Raw genomic sequence first — 23,211 nt, forward strand, 5'->3', positions numbered from 1 at the left:
TACTTTGACCCCTCCATTGTATGCTTTCAGAATATTGTACAGAAGCTATTTTACTGGCCTTGGTTTCCTTGTTTGGTAATGTATTCTTGTAGGCCTTTCTACCAGTGCCTAGTAAGCCTACTTGACTGTTTCTTAATGACTTCTGACAAACAAAGTGTTTGTTCCATCTAAATGTAAAGATACCCAAGAAAGCAAATGGAAAGTATTTTTTATGTTTTCCTCAGAGAATGTAAAAGTAGTATATTTGAGAAATTAGATTCCACTATATTGAAATGTATGAGAGTGGAGAAAACACAACATCCTTTTTTGTCCCTTCTGTGCCCAGTTAAACCTCCAGCCTTTTAACCGGTTTGTTTGCCCTTATTTGTCATTCAATTCCAGCTGCCAAGAGCAGTTAGTACCCAGGCTCTGAGTGGAGCAGGAATATTGAGGATGGTGAACAAGGCTGCCGACGCTGTCAACAAAATGACAATCAAGATGAATGAATCGGATGCAGTAAGAGCTGATTTTTCAACTTGAATAATGAGATGAATTAATTAGGCTCAACAATTGCATTTTAAGGCTCTAGGACTAGAAATTGGATATTAATTTGCTTATTGGCTTTGATTTACAGTTAAACCAAATACAACTAGGGTGGTTATTTGTTTTAGTAATGAATTGTTCTAATAATCATGTTGGTCCTAGAGAAGACTAGATTCTTTTTAAGCTTTATAATGCCAACACAAAAATGATCATCAGATATTGTAGTATATGAGCTGTCATGATCACATGGGCTGCCTCTTCAGATGTATCTGCAAAGCTGCAGGAAGGAAGAAAGCACTTGTGGAAAAAGTAACACTGTAAATTTGTGGGTTTTATTTCCAGTGGTTTGAGGAAAAGCAGCAGCAATTTGACAATCTGGATCAACAGCTAAGGAAACTTCATACTAGTGTAGAAGCTTTGGTTTACCACAGAAAAGGTGGGTTTGCAGTACATAAAGTATGCTAATACTGCTGAAAGCAAATAGCTGTGTTTTCTCTGAAGGAAGCTGGATTATTTAGATGGCCTTTATTGAACCTGCAGGGCCTTGTAACTGTCTTACACCCTTGTACATTTTCCACATTCTGCTGCTGTTGAAAAAATACAATTCAAAATGCCAGAATTTGTTTTACTGACTTACATGAGAAAATTCAAAGAAGGCAATAGTTGTAGAACTATGGGAGTCAATATATTTGAAAAATCAGAAGGACCAAAGAGTTATACCATAAGCACATCTATTAAGGAAAGAAAAAAAAGGTACATATAACTCACACACTCCTTGTAGGGAAAAAGGTACCAGTACTCATACGGGGCCAACCTTAAGAGTGGGGTTACTGTCTATTGCTCTGCCCCTACCCCCTATAGTAACCACACTCATTTTACCATCCATAGAGCATAAAAAAAGGCATCACTGAGTAGGGGAGGATGGGGGGGGAAGGTTGGGATAGGAGGGGGGAGTTATAGGGGTATGAGGAGGGGGGGAGAAAATGGTTTGAAATGTCAAAAGCCACTTGGTTATAATTGTTGTATCAAGTTGAAGAGATAGAAGCTTACATTGTGGTTGTAATGTTTTGATTAATAAAAACTTATAAATTAAAAAAAAAGGCATCATTGAAAAATAGTACACCAGTCCTTAGGTCAACAAAAGAACACCAAAGAATGACCGTAAACTAATAAAATATGTAGAAAAAATTCAGTTGAAACCCCCAAAAACCAGACTGGCATTTAGGACAACACTAGAAAAACAAAACTTTTCACCTTGTACTGCTATAAAGATAGCAGTCGTAAATTTCAGAAACTGACATATTCCATTCACTACATTACAAATTAATCACAAAAAAAAAAAAAGTTAACACAACTACCGCACTACTTTATATTAAACTAAAAATAACATTCTTTTTTTCTACCTTTGTTGTCTGGCCACATAATGTTTTTCAATTGTTGGTCCCACTCTGTTTTCTACTTTCCACGCTAGCTCAACCCGTTCAGCGACCATCACTTTCCTCCAGTATTCCTCCTCAAGAACCCCATCCCTTTTTAATGCCTCTCATTCTCTCTCCAGTCTACCAGGTCATTCACATTATATCTCAGCCTTATCCCCAAAGTTCATCCCCTTTCTTACCCCCTCCCTCCCATTTCACACCCTCACTCATTTCTCAACCCATCAACATACCCTCACTCTTACCTACTATTTGCCAGATCCTCACTATCCCCTCAAAGGTCTCTCTCCCCTCCCCATCCACAGTCCCCCCTACTCAAACCCCAATTCCCAGTCATCATCTGCTCTGTTCCCCTAGCCCTGAGTCCCATCTTCTGCTCTTTCTAGGGTCTCCAGTCCATTTGACATTTCTTCTCTCTCCATGTCCACCATCATTCCCTCGGCCTGTACTGTCTAGTAGCTGCCCACTGTGTCCCCTCTCCTTCTAGTGTCCAGCTTTTCCCCCTCATCCAAGGGTAGGTATCTTTCGATTTTTCTCTTTCCATCGTTGGGTCCAGCGTCTTTCCCTCTCTTCCCTCTGCTCACCCTCCTTCCCCCATCAGCATCTCTCTTTCTCTCCAGGTCACCTCCCCATCCTCCTCCTCAGCATCTCTGTCCCTCCCTTCCTGCCCCATGTTCAGTCATCTTTGTTTCCCTGCCCACCATGTTCTGCTCAGCTGATGGGCAACATCTTTTTCTCCTCCTCCTCCTCCCCCCCCCCCGCTAAGGTTAGGCACCTTCCACCTGCATGTCCTCCCTCCCCAAAACAGGCATCTTCCACCCATGTCTCCCATCCCCATGTTTTTATGCCTTTCCTCCTCCCTATCGATGCTTTTCTGACCTTCGCATTCAGTGCCTGCAGTGTTGGCAGTCAAGGCAGGCAGGTCCCTGAAGTTTTTTTTTTTTTCTGCAGCTCCCGCCTATGCGGGAAGTCGCAACAGAAGCGGTAGGAGCTGCCAAAAGAGAGCTTCCGGGATCAGCCTGCCTTGATTGCTGACACTGCTGGCACTGAATGCAAAAGTTGTAAGAGCATTGGGGGAGGGGAGGAGGAAAAGAATAACAGCTGACCTCGGGCGGGACGTGGGTGGAAGATTTCGGTTCGGGTGGGAGCGCGGGACGCAGGTGGAAGATGCAACGTCATATCTTTTTAGAGGCGATCCCTGTGGCACACCTGGGGAACAGCTGCAGCACATGGGTTGAAAAACACTGGATTAAACATTTATAGGGTTAGTATGAGAATGTAACTGCTGAATCTGTGGTGTAAGGAATATGAAATGATTCCTCCTAAGCAAAATCACAAATTGTACACTGGCAATAAGATCCTCCATTTCTTTCAGCAGTGTAATTTATTAAATTCTCTCATATTAAAGTCTCTCATATATATAATTTAGTATTTGTGGTGGGGGGAGGCTGGAAAACAAAGAAGTAGCTACATATTTTAATATTGAGCCTATGCCTGCCATTATAAGACAGCCTGCTGGTGCTATAGGAGACTTATAACTGGAAATGTTTTAAACAAAAATTCAGTCTTGCTAATAAGTAGAGAAGGGAGTGCTAGGGTTAATCTCTGTTTAGCAATGGAAATGAGTTTTGAAGTAGGATCCATTGACAGTGGAAGATAAAATAGAGAATTAGTAAGTTGTCTGTAAATTTCAGTAAAATGCATGACTGTTTTGAGTGACTGTCCTACCACCCTAATTGATTTTATAACAATAGTAGAAGTGTTCCTCAATGACTGTAGAGCAACATACCTCCTCCCCCACCCCAAGACAAGCTACAACACCAAGTGCAATGAAACAAAAGCACACATCTTGTAAAAACAAGGTGTTCAAAAGCTTCATTTGGAATCCTCCTAGTCAGGATAACCTTCTACCTAGAAGAGCAGGTAACAAATTGAAATTATGTAGAGGCCCATAGATATCTTATTAGTTGGATTTTCAATGCAAAGTAGGAGCTTCACCTCCTTGTCTTTGAATGAGGGGTGGAGACACTGGCAAGTTTCTGTTGCAGTGCAAACAAGTTGGAATTTTTATGCAATACATTGCAATCTGATAGTTTTACTTTGAAGTTATTAACGTAGTGGTCTCTAGTTGCATGAAATTACATCTCCTATGTTTGTGTTTACTGGTTGTTTTGTGGAGGTGTGTGTTTAAAACTAGATAGACATTGGTGAAGGGAACATTACCTCCTTTAAGTAATTTTAACGTCAAGCTTTAAGCATGCTGCCATTTTCTACATGCTTTGGAATATTTGAAAAATATTTGTTTAGTTGAGAGCCACACATTGGAATATTCTTATAGCCTCTCTTGATATAACCTAGGAGAACAAAACGGAATTCGTGTCAGAGGATGAAATCAAATTCCAGCTGAGATGAGTTCTCTTCGTATTGAAGAGGGTAGTTACTAAGTTTCAATAAAAATTGGTGTTTTACTGTGCATTGATTTACCATGGAAATCATTAACCCTATGGCATCTCAGTATCACAGGTTAGTAATGCCTGTGGTACATGAATAACACAACTTGCAATCAACTTCGCAAGCTGTATTATTCTTCATCCCCAGGGTATCAAGCTGTGAATGTGGCCTGAGGATAAGAACATAAGCATTGCCATACTGGGATAGACCAAAGGTCTCTCAAGCCCAGTATCCTGTTTCCAACAGTGGTCAATCCAGGTCACAAGTACCTGGCAAGATCCTAGCACAGTAAAACGGATTTTATGCTGCTTATCCTAAAAATAAACAGTGGAATTTTCCCACGTTCATCTTCAGTGGCTTATGGAGTTTTAAACAGTGCTAAGCTAACTGCTTTTACACATTCTCTGGCAACAAATTTCAGAATTTAATTACATGTTGAGTGGAAAAATATTTCCTCTGGTTTGTTTTAAATTTACTACTTAGTAGCTTCATTGCATGCCCCCTAGTCCTCCTAGTATTTTTGGAAAGAGTAAACAAGCGGTTCAAATCTACCCATTCTGCTCCACTCAGTATTTTATAGACCTCTATTTTATTCTATTCTATTCCATGTATTTGTATCCCATCAATAAAAAATCTAAACCGGTTACAATAAAATCACTAAACAAAATCAAGAATAGAAAAATCCTTATTACCTAATCACTCAAATATCTTTCAGAGAGGTTTTTAATGCTTTACAAAACAATAGATAATCCAAAATAGTTCGTATTTGCTCTGGTATTGAGTTCCAAATTTTACTAGCCTGATACGTAAACAAACAACAAAGATTTTTTTAATAGTAAACATATTTAACTGATGGAAAACCCAGTAATAAAATTGAGTGAAAGCAAGAATTTGTTCTAAAAGTTGGATCAACTATTAGTTGATTAAGGAAGAAAAGGGCAATTCCTTGCAAAATTCTAAAAATAACACAAGCAATTTTGAATTCCACCCAAGCACTCAGTTGCAGCCAGTGTAGATTTCTAAACAAAGGTGTTACATGATGAAAGTGAGAGCAGCTATACATCATTTTTGCTGCAGTGCTCTATAGAAGCTATATTCTGATCAAACCTGTTCTTACATCAGCATACAGAGCGTTGCAGTAATCAAGTTGTGACAGTATAATGGCCTGCATTATCATTTGAAAATGATCTAGAAAAAGACTTATCTAATTGAGACGTATTGCTCTTAATTGACATAATTTTAAAAATATCTTCTTTCTCAGGTAGTTTATTTGAGGTTCTATTGATAGTTGGATGTCGAGAACAACCCCCAACACCTTAGAGGATTTTTCAAAGGAAAGCTGTTCTCCTGAGTAAATTGTGATATTAGATGGGACCCTATGCACATCATTACTGAAATACAAAAGTTTAGTCTTTGCTGCATTGAGTTCTAATAAATGCTGATTTGCCCAAGTATGAATCAGGGAAATGCAATCTGAGAATGATATTTGTAATGGTAAAAGATCTGAAGTCAATAGGTACCAAAACAAATATATCGTCCACATATGAACATCCAAAATAATCCAAAGAGTCCAAAACTGAACCCAGAGAACTCATGAATACATTAAACAGGAGTAGAGACAATAGTGAACCCTGTTTAACCCCTAGCTCTAAACTCCAACTAAATGAGAAAGTGCCATTCTTCTTAACACTGTAAGATTTGTTTTTCAAAAAAAACCCTCCATCCATTCCTGAACTGCACCTGATACATCAAACCCACTTAGCTTACTGTTAAGCTTTTATGGTCCACTGTATCGAATGCTCCCAAAATATCAAATTGGAGCAAAACTGAATGTACTACACAACCAAGATACTCATTAACTTTGGATACGAAAACCAATAATAAAGACTCAGTACTATGCATTGCCCTGAATTGAAATTGAAAATTGTGCAGACATTGAAAATATTCCAGATATGACAAAAGCTGGGTTGCCACTATTGACTCCATTAGTTTCGACATCCAAGGGATGGTAGCCACTGGTCAAAAGTTTGATACAACTGTCAAATCTCCTTGAGACTTCGGAATTGATGTTAATATAATTTGTCCTAGTGGAGATGGAAAAGTTTCCTTTAGCCAAAAGATTATAATTAAAACTGTAAGCCATATAACCAGTTCAGATGGTATATCCTTCAAAAAATATGAAAAACACACATCTAGTAGACGTGATTTATGTGAAAATCTTTTCACCAGTGTATGAACTTTACTCTCATCTACACTTGCAAAAGTGGATCAGACCCTATCCACTGGCCAATTTCATTTTCCTTACCTATCAACTGGCCAATTTCAATATCAACAAAAGCTATAAGTGGCTGTCTCTTATAAGACCCACCTTCTCAATAAAATATATTGCCAATTCATCTGATGATGGTTTCATTGACACTGGAATATCTGAAACTTTTGAGATGTGTGTAACCTTCTTAATAGTAATAAAAACTAATTTCTGATCCAGTTTTTCTTTAACAATTAGTTGTCCAAAATAAGTTTTTTTTTTTTGTTTTTTTTTGTTTTTTAGCTACTTGTATTGCATTCTTGTAGATCTTTACTTGTTTCTTCCATTCTAACTTATCCCCCAGGTCCCTAGTTTTCAGCGTTAATTTTTCATATCTGTGGCATTTTCTTTTAAATATACGGAGTTCCTGTGAAAACCGTGGAAATTTGTTTTTCTCCGATGACAAGCAGGCTGCTTGTTCTCACATGTGGGTTGACGTCCGCTTCGGCCCAGAAATCAAACGCAATTTTGCAAGCAAAATCTGAAAAAATCTTTCTGGAGTCTTCTCGCATGCCAGCATCATGCTTGAGCGGCCGTCTTCCCACCCGTTGCGTCAGTGTTCCCGCTTAGTTATTTTTTTCTCCGCGGTGAGGTACGGTCGAGTTCTTCCTCGCTTCTCGCAGGCCCGGGAAAAGAGTTTTCTGGCAGTCCACTTTCTCTTATTTTAGTAAAATTTACATTAAAAAAAAATTCCCTTAGTTTTCTTACTTATTTTTTGCCCCTTTTTGTTTCCTTTCTTTTTCGTCGCCACCTGCTTTGGCTGCGCGGTCGGGTTGCTCCCTTCTTTTTGTGCCCTTTTTTCTTTAACAGGCACGATCGCGTCTTTTGATTTCGCCGAAGCCATTTTTTCTTCCAGGTCATTGAAGACACCCAGCAGCTTCAAACGTTGTACTCAGTGCAACCAGATTATCTTGGGTACCGATACCCACGCTTGGTGTATCCAGTGCCTTGGGCCCGACCACAGCCCAGCCACTTGTAGTCTGTGTCTTCGCATGAAGAAACGGACCCAAGCGTCTTGTGAGGCCCAACGAGAAAAGCTTTTTGGGGTTCAGTCCGGTCCTTCGACGTCTACTTCGGTACCGAGGTCAGCGGCATCAACATCGAGGGATGCATTGACGTTGGGAGCAAAGGTAATGGCTGCAGAGCGACCAACTCATGCTGGGAGCAGTGAGGCGTCAAGTGGGTCTCCACCTGTCTCGAGGCCTCCTTCGTCGGACCCAGCCCCGAGGAGACGTGAAGATTCCACGTCTTTCTCTTCGGTACCGAAGAGTCTTGATGACGGGCGTTGAGCAAAGGCGAAGAAGCACCGTCATTGTTCTCCGTCGACATAGTGCCAGGAGCTCCGGGGTGTTGAGGGATTCGGCACCCGAGAAACATCGGCACTGAGAGGATCTCTTCCCCTCTATTCAGGAGGTGCCGATGCGTCGGTCTAGCAGCCTGGTACCTGCTCCCGAGCCGCAACAGATTCTGCCACCGGCTCCTGTACCGACCCCACAGCCTTGTCTGATGGCGGCTCTCGACAAACGTATCAGGGCTCTACTTCCAGAGCTTCTGGAAGGGTTACTGCACCAGGCTGCTTCGGTGTCGGGGGTGCTTGCACCTTCCATACCGACGGCTGCAGTGGTCTCTGGCCCTTCGCCTGTGGTGAGGTCCCCGACTCCGGTGCTGCCTGTCACCCAGGTTCGACTCTCCGACGTCGGTGGAGGAAGCTTCATTGGAGTCCAGGCGGGCATCGCCATCGAGGACGTCGTTCCTTGGCGTCGAGACAGGTTCAGTTTCGGATTGCTCTGAGAGATGTCTTGTCCGATACTGAAGAGGAGCGCTCGTGGGAGGAGGAGGGAGGATCCCAGGTATTTTTCTTCTGATGAGTCCTTTGGGATTCCTTCTGAACCTTCCCCTCGACCAGAAAGGAGACTCTCCACCGGAGAGTTTATCCTTTACCTCCTTTGTCCGGGAAATGGCTGCAGCTATTCCTTTCCCTATGGAGGTTGAGGATGAGCCCAGGGCTGAAATGCTCGAGGTCCTGGATTATCCTTCTCCACCTAGAGAGGCCGCAATGGCTCCTTTGTATAATGTACTCAGGGAAGTCCTTATGCGAAACTGGTCGTTCCCTCTGCCTAACCCCATGATCCCAAAGAGAACTGAATCCCAATATCGGATCCACTGGGACCCTGGATCGATGAAGTCTCAGCTACCTCACAATTCCATGGTGGTGGACTCTGCTCTCAAAAGGGTCAAGAGTACTAGGGACTATGCCTCGGCGCCCCAGGCAGAGAATCTAGGATCTTGGACTCTTTTGGGAGGAAGGTGTATCAGGCCGTTATGCTCGGTGCCAAAATTCAAACATACCAGCTGTTCACGAGCATTCACTTGCGGAACTCGGTGATGCAACTGTCTGGCTTGGTTGATGTGCTCCCTCCGGAGCAGGCTGAGCCTTTTCGCCAGGTGGTCAGGCAGCAGAAGGCGTGTCAAATTCCTGGCCAGGGGTACGTTTGACACTTTTGATGTAGCATCCAGAATCGCTGCCCAAGGTATAGTGATGCGCAGACTCTCATGGCTGCATGTCTCTGACCTGGATCATTCGCTCCAGCAGCAGATGGCGGATGTTCCTTGCTGGGGGGATAACCTTTTTGGTGAGAAAGTAGAGGATCTGGTTGACCAGCTCAAAAAGCATAATGATGCAATGGATTCTCTCTACTGCCGGGCATCTTCTGCTAATACCTCCTTATGTAGGAGGTTTTTTTGGAGGAAAGAGGAGTGCTCCCTATTCCTATGCTAGGCGTAGGTACACTCCTGCTTCTCAGCAGCCTGTCCAGGCTCTATCCCAGCGCGCTCGTTCTCGTCAACAGCATGTGCCTAAGGCCACTGCGGCACCCCAGGAAAAGCAAGGGACGGGCTTTTGACTGGCTCCAGTTCAGCATAGCCTCAGTAAACGTGCCCGTACCAGACAACTTGCCGGGGGGGGGGGGGGGGGTAATGTTTTTTTTTACCAAAGGTGGCCTCTCTTAACCTCCGACCGGTGGGTTCTTCAAGTTGTCCGGTTAGGATACACCCTCAATCTGGAATCCAAATTGCCCACTGGGAGCTCTGTCTTACAGCTCCCAGCACAAGCAGGTATTTGCAGAGGAACTCTCCGCCCTTCTACAGGCCCAAGTGGTCGAGCCCATTCCACCAGGGGAAGAAGGGCTGGGATTCTATTCCAGGTATTTGTGCAAAAGAAACCAGGGGGGATGCGTCCCATCCTAGACCTAAGGGCCCTGAACAAATTTCTGGTCCAGGAAAAGTTCAGGATGGTTTCCCTGGGCCCCTTCTTTTCATGATTCAGGACAATGATTGGCTATGCTCTCTGGACTTAAAGGATACTTACACTAACATCTTGATACTCTAAGCTCACAGGAAGTATCTTCGATTTTGGCTGGGAACACAGCATGTTCAGTACCATGTACGGCCTTTTGGCCTGGCGTCTGCGCCCAGAGTGTTTACCAAATGCCTAGCTGTAGTCGCAGCGTCACTATGCAGACTGGGAGTGCATGTGTTTCCTTATCTCGATGATTGGTTGGTGAAGAGCTCCTTGGAGGAGGGTGCTCTGGAGTCCATGCGAATGAGTAGTCGGGTGTTAGAGCTACTGGGGTTCATCATAAATTATCCCAAGTACCATCTCACCCCAGTCCAAAAATTGGAATTCATTGGAGCCCTGTTAAACACTCAGCTCGAGCTTATCTTCCCGAGACAAGGGCAGACAACCTTCTGTCCCTTATGTCCATGGTTCGAGCATCTCAGCAGGTCACGGCTCGGCAGATGTTGAAACTTCTGGGGCACATGGCCTACACAGTTCATATCACTCCCATGGCATATCTACATATGAGATCAGCTCAATGGACCCTAGCTTCCCAGTGGTTTCAAGCTGCGAGGGATTTAGAGGATGTAATCCAACTGTCCACTGACTTTCGGAATTCTCTTCAGTGGTGGACGATTCGATCCAGTTTGATCATGGACGACCATTCCAAATTCGTCAGCCATGAAACGTGCTGACGAAGGATGCATCTCTCCTGGGGTGGGGAGCACATGTAGATGGGCTCCACACTCGGGGAGCCTGGTCCTTTCAGGAAAAAGGTCTGCAGATCAACCTCCTGGACTTAAGAGCGATCTGGAACGCTCTAAAGGCTTTCAGAGATCCGCTGTCCAACCAAGTCATCTTAATTCAGACAGACATTCAGGTTGCCATGTATTACACCAACAAGAAGGGGGGCACCAGATCTCACACTCTGTGTCAGCAAGCCATCCAGATGTGGCTTTGGGCTTGTCGTCACGGCATGTTTCTCCAAGCCACTTGTCTGGCCAACAGATTGAGCAGGATTATGCAACCTCACGAGTGGTCTCTGAACATGGGCATAGTCCGCAAGATCTTCCGAGCGTGGGGCAACCCCTCGGTGGATCTTTTTGCCACTCAGATCAATCACAAGGTCCCTCAGTTCTGTTCCAGGCTTCAGGCCCATGACAGGATAGCATGAGATGCCTTTCTTCTACATTGGAGGACAGGCCTTCTGTATGTGTATCCTCCCATACCTCTAGTAGGGAAGACTTTGCTGAAACTCAAGCGAGACTGCGAACCATGATTCTGATTGCTCCCTTCTGGCCGCTTCAGATTTGGTTCCCTCTTCTTCTGGAGTTATCCTCCGAAGAACCGTGGAGATTGGAGTGTTTTCCAACCCTCATCACTCAGAACGAGGGGGCGCTTCTGCATCCCAATTTCCAGTCTCACGGCCTGGATGTTGAGAGCGTAGATTTCACCTCCTTGGGCATTTCTGAGGGTGTCTCCCAGGTCTTGCTTGCTTCCAGGAAAGATTCCACAAAGAGGTGTTACTCTTTCAAATGGAGAAGGTTTGCCATCTGGTGTGACAGCAAGGCTCTAGATCCTCTTTCTTGTCCTACACAGACCCTGCTTGAATACCTTCTGCACTTGTCAGAGTCTGGTTTTAAGACCAACTCTGTTTTAGTGCTATTAGTGCTTTTCATTATCGTGTGGAAGGTAAGCCTATCTCTGGACAGCCTTTAGTTGTTCGATTCATGAGAGGTTTGCTTTTGTCAAAGTCCCCTGTCAAACCTCCACCAGTGTCATGGGATCTCAACGTCGTTCTCACCCAGCTAATGAAAGCTCCTTTTCAGCCACTGAATTCCTGCCATCTGAAGTACTTGACCTGGAAGGTCATTTTCTTGGTGACTGTTACTTCAGCTCGTAGAATCAGTGAGCTGCAAGCCTTGGTGGCCCAGGCAACTTATACTAAATTTCATCATAACAGAGTAGTTCTCCGCACTCGCCCTAAGTTCTTGCCGAAGGTGGTGTCGGAGTTCCATCTGAACCAGTCAATTGTCTTGCCAACATTCTTTCCCCGTCCTCATACCCGCCCTGTTGAACGTCAGTTGCATACATTGGACTGTAAGAGAGCATTGGCCTTCTATCTGGAGCGGACAAGCCCCTTCAGAAAGTCTGCCCAAATGTTTGTTTCTTTTGACCCCAACAGAAGGGGAGTGGCTGTCGGGAAACGCACCATTTCCAATTGGCTAGAAGATTGCTTTTCCTTCACTTACGCCCAAGCTGAGCTGACTCTGGAGGGTCATGTCACGGCTCATAGTGTTAGAGCCATGGCAGCGTTGGTGGCCCACTTGAAGTCAGCCACTATCGAAGAGGTTTGCAAGGCTGCCAAGTGGTCATCAGTTCACACATTCACATCTCATTACTGCTTTCAGCAGGATACCCGACGAGATAGTCTGTTTGGGCAGTCGGTGCTGCAGAATCTGTTTGGGGTTTAGAATCCAACTCCACCCCCCTAGGCCCATTTTTATTCTGTTCCAGGCTGCACTCTCAGTTAGATGTTTCTTCATAGGTCAATCTTTATGTCCTCGCCGTTGCGAGGCCCAATTGACCCTGTTTGTTGTTTTGAGTGAGCCTGGGGGCTAGGGATACCCACATGTGAGAACAAGCAGCCTGCTTGTCCTCGGAGAAAGCGAAGTTACTTACCTGTAGCAGGTATTCTCCGAAGACAGCAGACTGATTGTTCTCACCAACCCGCTCGCCTCCCCTTTGGAGTTGTTTCTTTCTTTGGTTTGCTTCATAAGTTGACTGAAGCGGGAAGATGGCCGCGCATGAGCGGTGCACGCACTCGCACGCTCAAAGGCTTTAGCAACTTTTGTTGCTAGGAAGATTTTCCGGACCTGGGGCTGCCGTGGATGTCACCCCCACATGTGAGAACAATCAGCCTGCTGTCCTGGGAGAATACCTGCTAAGTAACTTCGCTTCATTGACCTCTTTAAGAATGCTCCAGAGAGACGATACATCAACTGTGGATATTACCACAAGCTGTGTTAATTTACATAATAATGAGGGGTTTGCATATTTTATATCATGTTTCTTGAAGTAAATTGAATGTGTTACTGCAATATAATGCACTTTATTGCTATTTAAAACCTACTAATTGCTCCTTAACATGTTAATTTTAATGACAAGGCATTAACACAGTACTTAAGGATTTTGGTTTAATGTGCCAATGAGCTAGTGTTTACCATATTAAGGGCCCTGTTTATTAAGGTGCCGTTAGTGTTTTTAGCGCTCCTACATTTAGCGCGCACGGTAACCATGTAGGCGCCTATAGGGATATCGTAGTCACGTACATGGTTAACACGCGTTAAAAACATTAATACGCCTGTAACGCTGCTTAGTAAACAGGGTCCTAAATTTGCTATTTTAAATTAGTCATTGAGCACCAAAAAGCTTCCATGTAATATAATATCAAGTAAGTCTAAATATATGAATGTGCACTTCTTTTAAGAGATTAGCTTATGATTGAAATTCACATTCTTTTGTGTTCTTGTGATTACTGATTTGCATAATATTACACTTTCAATGTGAAAGAGGAATTACAGTAGCAATCAAAAAGTAATTGTGAGTAAGAAACCAGAATGTGTTAGTTCCATAAGTTTTCACACCCCTTCTGTCCTTGGTGAAAACCGTATGTACAGCAATAGCCATGAGTTGTTCAGGATAGTTGTTAACTAATTTGCGGAATTTGATGGTGGTGGTTTGACTCATTTTTGGCAGAATAGCTCAAGCTCTTTGAGATTGGCTGGGTATTGTCTGAACTGCAGTTTTCTGTTGGATTCACGACTGTGCTTTGACTAAGCCATTTTAGGACATTTGCTTTATCTTCCTGCAGAGGCACTCCATTGTTGCCTTTGCTTTGTGTCCTGCTTGAAAGGTTAATATTCTCCTCAGTCCTTAGGTCTGTTGGCAGACCAGAACAAGTTTTCCTCCAGAATTTGTCCTCTCATCCACCTTTCCCTCAATTTTCACAAGCTGCCTTGTCCCTGCTGCTGCAAAGTACCTCCAAAACATGATGCCACCATTATACTTTAGGGATGGTGTTAGTAGCATGATATGTTGTACACCCCACACGCCTGCCATTTCTCCTCAGATCACAAACAACATCACATGAGGATGTGTTTATTTGCAAATCCCATGCATCACATCATATAACTTTTCTTTAGCATTGACTTCCTTCTTGCCACCCTCCCTTATAGGCCATGTTTGTGGAATCTTAAAATTGTGATTTACGTTTCCCCTAGTCTTGGTCAGAGACCTTTTTATGCAGGCTTGTCCTTGAGGTCTGCACTTAAATCAGATTTCCAGGGTATCCCTAATGAATGTGCATGACAGTGTTTGCAGCCCTTAGGTCTCACAATAGCCTTCTGAATTGTTTCTTTTAACACACGCTAACTAATGTGGAGAGAGAGTCTTGGTGGTGCCAGACCGTTTTTCAGCTGCTCCACGTGTGACCTGTTTAGAACTTTGCTTTTAATTCAGTTTATACTGCAGAAAGAGGTATAGTTTTTGGATGATGAAAGTATGGGATGTTGTACAGATAATGGAGTGTTTCCCAAGTCGGTCCTGGAGTACACCCTTGCTAGTCATGTTTTCAGGATATCCACAATGAATGTGCATGACATTGATTTGCATACACTACCTCCATTATATGCACATCTTTCATGTATATTTATTGTGGATATCCTGAAAACCTGACTAGCAAGGGGGTACTCCAGGACTGACTTGGGAAACACTGGATTAATGCATTTGGGGTTGGATGTGAAGTATATACTCTTCCATCACCCTTTCATGAAGAAATACTTCTATACTTATAAGTTATACTTTTTTCTCCATTTCAGAACTTTCACTTAACACAGCTGCCTTTGCTAAAAGTACAGCCATGTTGGGTAACTCAGAGGATCACACAGCATTGTCTAGAGCTCTGTCTCAGCTTGCGGAGGTGGAAGAAAAGATTGATCAATTGCATCAAGAGCAGGCCTTTGCAGACTTCTATGTATTCTCAGAACTGCTGAGTGACTATATTCGTCTTATTGCTGCAGTTAAAGTAAGACTTGACAGAAAAAAATTTAAAACATTCTTATTGATCACTGACAAAACAAGCAAGAAACCAATATAACAAGCATAAAATATGGTAAATTTTCAAACACCCCCCCCCCCCCCCCCATTTGCCAAGAAATAGATGCAGACCCAAGACACACCGCTTTGTAGAAATTGTTTTATCTTAGAGGACAAGCAGGCCACGTTATTCTCACATGTGGGTGACGTCATCCAACAGAGCCCCAGTGTGGACATTGAATCGTTAGCACTAAAAGTTCTAGAATTGTCCCACCGCACACGTGCTGGTGCCTTCCTGCCTGACCGTTGAGTGCAGATCCCTCAATCTCTTTTTAAATTTTTTTTCCCCATGGAGGTGAGAGGACGTGTTCGCATAGTCGTCTCCTTACACTGCAGTTTTCAAAAAATTTTCTTTAAGCTATTGTGAGTGCCTTCCCTTGTGGGTAATCATCTTTTTTTTTTTTTTTTTTTTAACTTCTCCTGTTTTCCCTTCCTTGTATTTTTCTCCTGTTTTCCCTTCCTTGTATTTTTCTCCAGTTTTTCAGCTTTCTTTTGGTTTTCTTTATTTTTTGCAAGTGGCTGCAGTTAGACCACAGTCCCAACCTCAGTTTGAACACTCCCCTTTTTTAATTGCTCAAAATGGTGTTTAATTTAGCCAAAATTCTTTTTCGATGTCCCAAAAGGCTCCAAATGGTACATGAAACATCGCCGTGTTATTTCACTCACGGACCTGCACAACTGGTGCATTGGGCCAGATCATGACCCCTCTGTTTGTGATCTTTGTCTTCATAGGCAGGCTAGGACAAACAGAGTACGATTGGCTCGAAAGGAGAAGCTTTTGGATCTTCGAAGGGCAGACCATTATCATTGGCACCAGTGGCATTGACCTCCTTGGCTGCTCCGACACCGGTAACCACTGGGAGTGCACCGACATCGGGCGCTGTTTGCACTGGGGAATCGAGGCTTTATGCATTGGGGGATGCCCAGGAAGCATAAGCATCTGTCCTCTGCGATGCACGGTACCGGGAGCACCGGACTCTCAAATACCTGTAAAATGCCGGCATCGAGAGGAGTGCTCCTTCTCCTTGGAAGAGGTGCCAGTGTGCCAGTCATCAAGCAGCCAGGTCCCTGTCACTGGTTTGGCACCAATGACTTTACAGGCTACCTCCACCCCAACACCCATGCTTGCCCTTGATGAGCAGTTCCGGAGCATGCTGTAAGAAGCAGGGAGCTTTCTCTTTGACATCGAGTGCACTGATGCCAGTGCCCAGAACATCGACACCTGCACCTCACAGTGTGTCTGAGCCAAAGCCTGAGCAGTCAGTTCCCCCTCTGACATCGGGGGAAGAAGCTTCCCTGGAGTCTAAGAGAAGGTCTGCACCTCGATGCTCCTTGGAGCATGGACGTCATCCCACTAGATCGAGGCCGGTGCAGACTCAGTCTCCTGATTCTCAAGAGGAGTCTGACTGGAACCACTCAAGGTTTCAGAGAAGGATCCACATTACTTCTCAGCGGAGGAGTTTTATGGCATCCCATCTGATCCCTGACCTCCTCAAGAGAGATGAAAACCTTCTCCAGAGGCACTCTTTCACTGGTTTTGTCAGGGAGATGGCTGCGGCCATTCCAATTAAGTTTGAAATGGAGGAGGAGCGCAGGGTAGAGATGTTATCTGGCTTGGGTTATAAGTTTCCTCCTAAGGAAGGGGTCACTGTACCATTGCACCTCTATCCTTAAGGATGTATTGATGAAGAACTGGGAATCTCCCCTCTCAGTGCAGGTTGCATCCAAAAAGGTGGTAATCTGCCCTCACATTCAGGTTGCGTCCAAGAAGGTGGCTACGCAGTATCTTATCCAGAAGGCTCCCGGATTTGAGAGGACCCAGTTGCCTCGCCTCTCATTGGGGGTCAGATCTGCTCTCAAGTGAACTTGAGAGCTGTTGGTCTCATTCCTCAGTGTCGCTGGGGTGAGAGATCCAGAACCTTAGACTCGCTTAGGAGAAAAACATTTCAAGTCCAAGAAAACAAATAGGCAGGCGATTCTCAAGATCCAGCACAGAATAGAAAAAAAGGTGCGAATCGCCAATGGCAATGTTGAGAAAAATAATTTATTCACCACATTATTTAAAACAGACCCGACACGGCCATGTTTTGCCCTCCTAAAGGGCTGCGCCAGGGGCTAGCATATAACAACCTAGTGATGCAGTAAAACCAATTTCTCCTACTGGACTAAAACAACTCCTCTCCTGAGAAGCAGCAGCATTTCAGATTCACCACAAAATGCTGCTGCTGCTGCTTCTCAGGAGAAGGAGTTTTAGTCCAGTATGTGGAACTGGTTTTACTGCACCACTGGGTTGTTATATGCCTAGCCCCTGACGCAGCCCTTTAGGAGGGCGAAATGCGGCCGTGTCGGGCCTATTTTAAATAATGTGGTGAATAAATTATTTTTCTCAGCATTGCCGTTGGCGATTCGCATCTTTTTTTCTATTCCGTGCTGAAAAGCTTTTCAGGCCTTGATGTTTGTGGCCCACATCCAGTCCTACCAGCTCTACACGAGCCTTTATTTGGAGTCTCTAGTTAACAGCACACTTAATCTGGTGGATTCTCTCCCTGTGGATCAAGCCGCCAGTAAGCAGATGGAGTGTCGGCATTATTTGGTCAGGGGTGCTTACGACACTTTTGATACTGCGTCTAGATTCTCTGGAATGGGTGTAGGGATGCACAGACTCTAGTGGCTACATGTCTCTGACCTGGAACAGGCTGTTCAGGAGAGTTTGGCAGACATACCCTGCCGAGGGGACAACTTATTTGGAGAGAAAGTGGAAGAGGTTGCTGACATTATTAAAAAGTACACTGATACTATCCACACTCTCTCTCAGCAACATCCATCTGATTCTTCTTAACGAGATTTTTGATTGGGCAGAGGCGCAGGTCCTACTACTTTAAGGCATAGGTACCAGTCTTCTACTCAGGCAACTCAGTGCCCCAATTCCATGCTTTTCCAGCCCCGTCCCCAGAAATCTGAGCCACCTCCCAGTCAAAGCAGGTCATGGGCTTTTGACTAGCTCCAGCAGAGCATAGCCATGCAAAGTGTATCTGTTCTGGACAACCTGCCTTCGAAGGGAGGCTCACTTTTACCACCAGAAATGGCCTCTTATAACCTCTGACCAGTGGGTGCTTCAAATAGCCCATTGCGAGTACGCTCCAAATTGCCCACCGAGAGCGTCCTACATGTACAGGAAATCTCCACCCTTCTGCAGCCCGAGCAGTCAAACCCATACCACCAGGGGAAGAAGGAAAGGGGTTCCATTCCAAATACTTTCTTGAGATCAAGAAAACAGGGGGATTCCAGCCCATCCTAGACCTAAGGTCCCTGAACAAATTTCTGGTGAAAAAAAGTTCAGGATGATTTCCTTGGGCACTCTATTTCCTGTCATTCAGGAAAACAATTAGTTATGCTCTCTGGACTTAAAGGATGCCTATACCTACATTTCGATACTTCCTAGTCACAGAAGGTATCTCAGATTTCGAGTGGGGAAATGCCACTTCCTGTATTGCATTCTGCCATTTGGTCAAGCGTCTGCCCCCAGAGTTTTCACCAAGTGCCTGACGGTAGTCGCAGCATATCTACGCAGACTGGGAGAGTTTGTGATTCCTTACCTGGACAGTTGGTTGGTCAAGAACACATCACAGGAGGGGGCAGTTGAGTCAATGCGGTTGACTATTCAGGTGCTAGAGCTACTGGGGTTTGTCATGAATTATCCCAAGTCCCATCTCCATCCAGTACGAGAACTGGAGTACAAAGAGCCCTGCTAGACACAGCTAAGGCTTGGGCCTTCCTTTCTCTAGCAATAGCGGATACCTTGATGGCGCTTGCCTTACAGGACTGCAGCAGCCAGAAGGTTTCAGCTCAGCAAATGTTGAGACTGATGTGCATGTCACTTCCATGGCATGGCTCCATTTGAGAGCGGCCCAGTGGACCTTAGCTTCCCAGTGGTCTCAAGCTATGGGGAACCTAATGGATGTCATTTATGTCCCACCAGAGTTCGCTCATGCTCTTCTCTGGTGTACAATCCAGTCCAGTTAGACTCTGGGACTTCCATTCCAAATTCCACCACATCAAAAGGTTGGGGAGCTCATGTGGATGGGCTTCACACTCAGTCAGTGGTCTGCTTAGGAGATGCATCTTCAAATCGAGCTACGGTCTATTTGGAAAGCTCTTAAGGCTGTCAAAGATCGACTCCAAAACCACATTATTCAAATTCAGACAAACAACTATATTGCAGTGTTTTATGTCAACAAGCAGATGGAGTATGGGATCCTACTCTTTGTGTCAGGAAGCGGTAGATATGTGGCAATGGACTCTACTTCACAGGATAAGCCTCTGTGCCGTATACCTTCCTGGCAAGAACTGCCTGGCAGACAGCAGGTTATTGCATCCGCATGAGTGGTCTATCAACATGGGTGTAGCCCGAAAGATCTTCCGAGAGTGGGGCACTCCCTTGATAGATCTTTTCACCACTCATTTGAACAACAAGGTCCTTCAGTTCTTCTCCAGGCTTGGATCACACAGCAGACTAGCGTCAGCTGCCTTTCTCCTACATTGGGGAAGAGGACTTTTATATGTGTATCCTCCTATTCCTGTGATAGAGAAGACCTTGCTGAAACTCTGGCAAAACTGAGGCACCATGAAACTGATCGCTCCTCTTTGGCTGCGATAGATGTGTTTCCCTTTTCTTCTGGAGTTGTTCTCAGAAGATCTGTGAATATTGGACTGTTTTCCCAACCATCATACAGAATGAGGGGTCCCTTCTGCATCCCATCCTCCAATCTCTGGCCCTCACATCTTGGATGTATAGAGTGTAGAACTTGAATCCCTCAGATTGCCTGAGGGTGTCTCCTGTTTCTTGTGGGCTTTCAGGAAATACTACACTAAGACGTGTTACTCTTTTAAATAGAGAAGGTTTGTGTTCTGGTGTGAGGGCAAGGCCTTAGATCTCTTCTCTTGCCCTACACAAAAATTGCTTGAGTACCTCCTGCACCTCTCTGAGTCTGGTTTGAAAACCAACTTTGTAAGGGTTCATCTTAGTGCAATTGGTGTTTATTAGCATGTAGGAGGTGAGTCCATCTCTGTACAACCTTTAGTTGTACGCTTTGAGAGATTTGTTGTTGACAAAACCCCCTACCAAACCTCCAGTTCTGTCATGGGATCTCAACATAGTCCTCACCCAGCTGATGAAGGCTCCTTTTGAGCCTCTGGATACCTGCCATCTGAAGTTTTTGACCTGGAAAATTTATTTCTGGTAGTGGTCACTTCAGCTTGCAGAGTCGGTGAGCTCTAAGCCCTAGTAGTTCACCCACCATATATTAAATTTCAATACAGCAGAATAGTCCTCTGCATGCACCCAAAGTTCCTTCTTAAGGTCGTGTCTGAGTTCCTTCTTAACTAATCAATTGTTCTTCCAACATTTTTCCCCAGACCTCATGCCCATTCTGGCAAAAGTATACTACATACTTTAGAGTGCAAGCGAGCCTTAGCCTTCTATCTGGAATGGACTAATGCCCATAGACAGTCCACCCAGCTTTTTGTTTCTTTTGACCCCAGCAGGTTGGGGGTGACCATCGGCAAATGCACACTTTCAGATTGGATAGCAGACTGCAGCTCCTTTGCTTATGCCCAGTCTGGGTTGACTCTTGAGGGACATGTCACTGATCATAATGTTAGAACCATGGCTGTGTCGGTAGCCCACTTGAGATTTGGAAGGCTGAAATGTGGTCTTCAGTCCACACGTTCACATCCCACTGCTATTTGGATCAGGACACCTGATGCGACAGGCAGTTCAGTCAGGCAGTTCTGCAGAATTTGTTCAGTGTCTAGAATCCAGCTCCACCCTCCTAAGCCTTGTTTTATTCTGTTCCAGGCTGCATCTACATAGCTAGTATGTATATAGCTTCAGGTTGATTGGAGTTTGTCTCAGTGTTTCAAGACTCTATTATCGTAGCTTTCTTGTTTTCTGTGAGCCTGGTAGCTAGGGATTCCCACATATGAGAATAATGCAGCCTACTTGTCCTCGGAGAAAGCAAAGATACTTATCTGTAGCTGGTGTTTTCCGAGGACAGCAGGCCGTTTATTTTCATATACCCTCCCACCTCCCCTAGGAGTTGTTTTACGTTGTACTGTTTATGCTTTTCACCTGACTGAGGGATCCACTCTCAAGCATCAGGCAGGAAGGTACCAGTGCATGCACAGTGGGACACTGCTAGAACTTTATTTAGTGCTAGTGATTCAGCATCCACACTGGGGCTCCGTCAGATGACGTCACCCTCATGTGAGAATAAGTGGCTTGCTGTCTTCAGAGAACACTAGCTATAGGTAAATATCTTTGCTTTTAATACAGTGATTATTTCTGTTGAATGAAAGGAATAGAATGGTGACTTGGATTCAATCCTTATCACACTTCAGAAGGAAAACCTGATGAAATACTGGTGCGAAACCTAACCTGTGCCTAGTAATCTGTAACCTGAGAATGGTAGGGTGGTCACTGTGAAATCAGTTTTTAAAAGGACTCTAGAGGTGATTAGGGAAGTGATAGGTGGAAACCTGATGATGGTTCTTAAATATTACTGACCAGATAAATCCGGCTTAATAGAAATGAGTCACCATGATTTATTAGACTTTTTTTTTGAGGGTGTAAACAAGCATATGACTAAAAGTGAGCCATTTGTTAAACTTTTGGAATTATTTGCCAGAGAATGTTGTAAAAATGTTAGCTTAGGGTTTAAAAAAGGGTCGTGCAAGTTCCTACAAGAAAAGTCCGTAGACCATTATATTAAGATGTACGTAGGAAAATCCACTGCTTAAGCAACATAAAATCACTTTGTTTTTTTTTTTACTGTTTAGGAATCTTGCTAGGTACTTGTGACCTGGATTGACTATGGTTGGAAAAGGGAGTTACTGGGCTTCATGAACTTTCGGTCTGACCCAGTATGACAGTACTTATGTTTTTATGTGTATTTTGGGTTTTCAGAAGGCATTTGTCAAAGCTATTTAGGAGAAACTCCTTAGGAAATTAAAAAGCCACCAGATAGGAGGCAGTGGAAGTAGTGCATGCAAATCTCTCATGAATATTCATTGTGGGTAGCCTGAAAACCTGACTGGCTAGGGTACCTCCAGGCTAGGGTTGGGAACCACTGGCATATGACATCTAATGTGAAGAAGTGCAAGGTGATGCCCAAAGGGAAAATAATTCAAAATACAGGTTAAAAAACTGCTGAGTTTTGAGTTAGTCACTGCCCAAGAAAAAAATGAAGAATGGAGGAGTAGGCTAATAGTTAAAGCAGTAAGGCTGACAACGAGGGAATCCAGAGTTAAAATGTCACTGATTTCTTCTTGTGACTTTAGGCAAGTCACTTAACCCTTTATTATAAGCCCTAAATATCTACTGTACCTGACCTTAACACACCTTGAGCTGTTACAGAAAAGGGTTAGCTAAATTTAGTTCTGGTCACTGCATCTCAAAAAAAGTATAATGCAGCTGGAAGAAAATCTAAGAGGTGCAGCAAAAAAAATGACAAAACTGAATACCTTTTATGAAAGGCTTAAACAGGTTAGGACTTTTTAGATTGGGAAAGTGATGACTGAGAAGGAGCTGTGATAGTGTAAAATCATGAGAAGAGTGTAATGGTTAACCAGGGGACAGTTTACCCTTTAAACACGAAAACAAAAGGACAGACCATGCAACCAGCAGAGTAAAAATGAATTGTAGAAAGAGGTTTTTTGTTGTTTTTTTCTCTGCAGTGCATAATTAAGCTTGTGAAACCCATTGTTTATCTCTGGAAATAACTATTAAAAAAATAAGACTTCTCTCTTGGGTCTGCCAGGTATTTATGACCAGGACTGCCAAGAGAGAGCTGCCATTCTCCATAGATTGTGCAGGGTAATGCGGTCACACTTGAAGGTGATAGAATCTTGTGTGCCCTCCTCAGAATTGCCTGTGTCCGTCAAAAGTTGCTTTTATTTTACTATTCTATCACCATTGTTGCTTATAATTTTTATTTTTAATA

General features: G+C 44.0%; 1 protein-coding gene across 1 annotated transcript in view; it reads left to right on the top strand.

The window, feature by feature from the left end:
* SNX2 (sorting nexin 2) overlaps positions 1 to 23,211 on the top strand; it is a 154,171-nt gene that overhangs the window by 98,875 nt on the left and 32,085 nt on the right. The window contains 3 exon segments of the mRNA XM_030193541.1: positions 382 to 495; positions 865 to 958; positions 14,935 to 15,140. Of these exon segments, the coding sequence (XP_030049401.1) occupies positions 382 to 495; positions 865 to 958; positions 14,935 to 15,140 (414 nt within the window).

The sequence above is a fragment of the Microcaecilia unicolor genome, chromosome 2 (assembly GCF_901765095.1).
Source record: "Microcaecilia unicolor chromosome 2, aMicUni1.1, whole genome shotgun sequence".
Classification (NCBI taxonomy): Eukaryota; Metazoa; Chordata; class Amphibia; order Gymnophiona; family Siphonopidae; genus Microcaecilia; species Microcaecilia unicolor.